The 4,594-nt window shown below is 42.3% G+C and overlaps 1 protein-coding gene across 1 annotated transcript; it reads right to left on the reverse strand.

The window, feature by feature from the left end:
* Positions 1–1,865: 1,865 nt before the first annotated feature.
* On the reverse strand, positions 1,866–2,840 carry LOC103916804 (olfactory receptor 6B1-like). The gene has a single exon (XM_009323861.1). The coding sequence runs from the start codon at positions 2,838–2,840 to the stop codon at positions 1,866–1,868; it is 975 nt and encodes a 324-aa protein (XP_009322136.1).
* Between the last annotated feature and the right edge of the window lie 1,754 nt (positions 2,841–4,594).

Below are 4,594 nucleotides of genomic sequence, written 5' to 3' on the forward strand. Positions count from 1 at the left end.
AAAATTTTGAGAAGTCTATAATATTATCAAATCTAATGCTTCCAACAGAGCTTGTTCAGAGATCAGACCAAAAGTATTTTCAGAGAAATATGATCAGTTTTTTAGAGTGGACGCATCTGTGCGTAAATTACCTTTAGGCTGCATGCTCACGTTCTTTTATTGTGAAATCCATTTAGAAGTTTTCTCTTTGTTTACTGTTTTCATGCTGAAGTAGTAAGCTAAAGAAGTACGAGAAAGAGAGTGACTGGGCTGGAGAGATGTCATAATGACTTTCAAAAATCACCTATTTTCAATAAAAGTACATAGTACAGTGGAATGGACAAGAAAGACTATGAAATGTATCTATATGTGTTTTAACCTCTTTACAAGGAATATTTTGGAAGTCATTATTTTTTCATTAGTTGCATTCATCGATATTAATCATCACTGCATTGAATGTCCAGAGAAGACTACTCGTCTTGTAGAATCTGCAGTCTATCTTGTAAGCTAGAAATACCTGTGCCTACCTGCCCCAGTAAAATAATCTCAGGACTTTGTTCTTTATTGTATGCGGTTGGGACTTACCATAGCGATGAACAAACTTACCTGAAACAGAAGAAAACGTGAAAGCATGTGCTTACTCACTTGCATTTTGGAAGACTAGCGATACGGACAGGACTGATCCTGTTGTCTCAGTGGGGCAGTACGACCAGCTTTCAGTGGGATGAGCCAATTTGTCTGGACCTTGCACCAGCTAACTCGGCTCCTGCAAATTCAGTCTTGCTCCATCACAGTGCGGTAGGAGATGAGGTGCTGGCTTTTGTCCCATTCACCTGCTGCTGCTCAACAAAAAGACATTCTTTAGGCAAAGTATACAGTCCAATAACAAAACCAGTCACGCTAAGGCATCCTCTTCCTTTATTCTCAGCAACATTCGAAAGAAATGCTGATGATTGTATGGTACCTTGGAGCACCTTCTGGTGGCTGTTGATAAAAAAACGGAAATTGTGCCATTTTTAAGATCAAAGAACTGTCTGGAAGAGACGGCAACCATTAGAAATGTGAAACTTGAAACTGGCTTAATGAAATGTAGGCACAATAGTAGAAAGAAAGGAGCGATGCACGTTATGAGTTAGAAGCTTTATTGATGAGATCAAAGGTTGTAGCAGGAAGTTACAGATGGCTTATAGTCCCTCCAGTATCTTGCTCCCTGACACCAGTCTCTCCAATTTTTGGCCCTTAAACTTCTGTCACTCCAGAAGCTGGCTTTCAGGCCTCTTGTCCTACTCAATAGCTTTATGCTCATTACCAAACCACTCACATACATGCACATGCACACATAAGAGGGAACATGTCGAGGCAGGACATAGAAAGGAAAATAGTTTAATAAAAAGGCGAGACAGATTGTGGTAGCCAGGTACAGCGGTTGGCCAGACAGCTGTTGTATTGACCAACAGCCTACTTATGCATGACCAGTCCCTTTTAGCTCCTTTTCTCTTCATTTTCCCATGCTTGATATCTTTCTTTACCTTCCTTTGGCCTTTTCCCTAAAAAACCTGTAACATCTCCAATTCTTTTGTTTAATCCCCAATTTTCCCTCCACCCCCAGACTTCCTACGGTAAATTCAATACTGCTTTACGCAGTAGTCCCTTTGAGTTTGCATAGCGCTTGGGAGAGTTTAATCTGTTGAATCACCTTAGCAGGTTTCTGTACCAGTGACAGCGGCTCAGTCATTCACCTCTGATGGTCTTAGGGGTGACTGATTCAGATGGATCAGGCCGTCAGCATTCTCCACCCTGTCACTGTTCCTCTGATCACTCTCTGTGTCCATTTTGAACAGTCATTAGCCTGATATCCTTATGGTGTGCTTACCAGTTCCAGTTTGTCATAGCTTATCCTTGCATGTGGAGAGAAGGGAGACCTTAGAGACACTCATTTTTTCACAGAGAGCTTTTTTCAGTGCCCTTTTCACTTCCTGGTTCCTCAGACAGTAAATGAAGGGGTTTAGGATGGGAGTGACAATAGTATACACAGCTGACACAAGCTTATTCAAGTCAAAAGGGTCGATCTTCTTGGGCCGGGCATACATGAAGAGGGTGGCTGAGAAGAAAACGGTCACCACAGTTAGGTGGGAAGAACACGTGGAGAAGGCTTTCTTCTTACTCTGGGTATTGGGGATGTGCAGGATTGTCATGACAATTAATAGGTAGGAGACAATAGAGATGAAGAGGGGAACAAGCAGTACGAACAAGGCCAACACAAAGTCCACCACCTCTGCCAGTGACGTATCAGTGCAGGCGAGGTTCAGCACAGGGCTAACATCACAGAAAAAATGGTTGATAACATGGGGGCCGCAGAAGTTCAGCTGAGAGATGAAGGAAATCTTGATCAAAGACACAGTGAACCCGCTGAACCAGGAGACAACTACCAGGTAAACGCACATTTGGTACGTCATCATGACCGGATAGCGCAACGGTTGACAGATGGCCACATAGCGGTCGTATGCCATTGCAGAGAGAAGGACACACTCAGTGCACATGAAGGAGCTGAAGAAAAACAGTTGGGTCATGCATCCCGCAAAGAAAATACTCCTGTCTTCAGCAATAAAATTTGCCAAGAGTTTAGGGATAGTGACTGAGACGTACCAGACCTCAATGAAGGAGAGGTGACCAAGGAAAAAATACATGGGTTTGTAGAGCTCACAGTTTGTCTTGATCAGGGCAATGATGACCACGTTCTCCAAAACAGTTAAAATGTAGGTCAGCAGAAATACTATGGAGAACAGTACATGCAAGTCCGGTAGGGCTGGGAATCCTAGCAAGAGGAACATGTGGACCTGAGTGGAATTCTTCTCCTCCATGCAGACGAGTGCAGAGCTGAGCCTTGGAGGTTAAACATCGACCCGGAAAAAAGACAGCAGAATACGAGACAGTTAAGAGTTAAACAAAAATTCCAATCCCTAGGAGGGATTTGTCTGACTAAGCTTTAGGTGCTTGCCTTATAGGTTCCCCTTTCAGTCAACGGAAAGAAACAGGCAGTTCATCTGACCTACTGACACCTACCTTAGGATGACATATACTGCATCAAAAGTGCAGGTCTGGTAAAGACAAGGGAAATGCAGGTGACTAGTACAGGAATAAGCATCCAAGCAGAAGCCATTTAGAGTACATTCTGACGAATCCCACCCCCAATTTCCATGTTCATCTTTATTCTAGTTGTTTACTAAATCTTTGGTCAAATTTTCAAAGGCGTTAATGGGAGCTAGAAAAACTAAGTACCTAGCCTTTTGGATTCAGGTGTCTTAGAACTGTGATCCTGAAGTTAGTGGAAAGTAAGAGGTGGGCATCCTCTACCACTACTTTTGCCTGTTGAAACAGTTTGCATATGGAATGTACTGGTTTTTTGAAACAGGAACATTTACAAGAATTGGTACATTGTTATGAGGCAATGTTAAAACAATATTGACGGACCATTTCCTAGGAAAATGAGAAATTCAAGTAAGTTATTTATTTCAGCTTGGGGAGAAAAAAATAATTAATGACACAGAAATTCTAGTTCCTGGATATTGACCACAGGTGGCTGACTTCTTAAACGTTCCTTTATAAAACATCATTGAAATATTTGAGAAGTTCATGAACTGGGCTTACATGCCAGCAAACATGACCATGTCCTAGATTAAATCCAGGATTTTCCTTAAATCGTCCAGAAGCAGACCCTACATCTGTCTTCAGATGGGATGACTCATTATCAAGAGGTGCCCAGCTCTGTCATTAATCACAGAAAACGGAACCGGCTAGATGTTAGACACCAGACGCTAGGGAAGAAGGATCCTGTCCTTGATAATTTACTCTCATTTAACTACAATAAGATCTGGACACCTAGCTCCTTGTGGTCCTCAACAACCAGCCTTTCTATGATTTTGCCATGGTGATAGATGAAAGTAATAGATTTTCTATTACTGTTGATGTTTATGTTAGCCTTGCTATTTTGTTGCTTAATTTAAGAGTCCTGTTTGCGGGTTTGGTTTTTTTCCCCACATATTTTTAAGATGGCAATCACAACGGTTATAGGCCAAGCTTTGTATCTAGGACTTCATTTAGGCACAAATATTAGCTACCCAAAGTCAGGCTGCCCAAACCAAAGTTTACTCTTTGTTCTTTTAAAACAGACAATAGGCTCCTCATCCTGATGTTGGCCAGGTGCTGCACGCACTGCTCCCTGCCACAGCTATTGCTACACACACTGACTGTGCCTAGCTAATGTAACAAGGGGGATGGGATTCATCAACCCTAATGTAGACATCCAGCTTCTAGGCATCTAACTCAAACCTAGCGCTTTATGCCTCCTCTATAGTCTATAGAGGGAACTAGGCACAACCAGTGGGAGATTCATCTCCTCCTAATATAGGTGTCTAGATAAGGACAGACGTGTCACATCCTAGGAGATGACCTCCGCTGATGACAAAGGGCATCTAGAGCACTGATTCACGTGTAGTCGTTCTCATGTGGACACCTGAATTCCACCCTTGCTTCTTCGCTTAGGGCAATATTGTTATGAACGTCTGTCATCTTAGGCAATCACATCAAAGTAAGTGTTAAAAGAATCTCTTCAGGA

Source organism: Pygoscelis adeliae, unplaced genomic scaffold (assembly GCF_000699105.1).
Source record: "Pygoscelis adeliae isolate BGI_AS28 unplaced genomic scaffold, ASM69910v1 Scaffold365, whole genome shotgun sequence".
NCBI lineage: Eukaryota > Metazoa > Chordata > Aves > Sphenisciformes > Spheniscidae > Pygoscelis > Pygoscelis adeliae.

Coding starts and splice junctions, on each gene's coding strand:
- LOC103916804 (XM_009323861.1), bottom strand. CDS start 2,840: ATGGAGGAGAAGAATTCCACTCAGGTCCACATGTTCCTCTTGCTAGGA.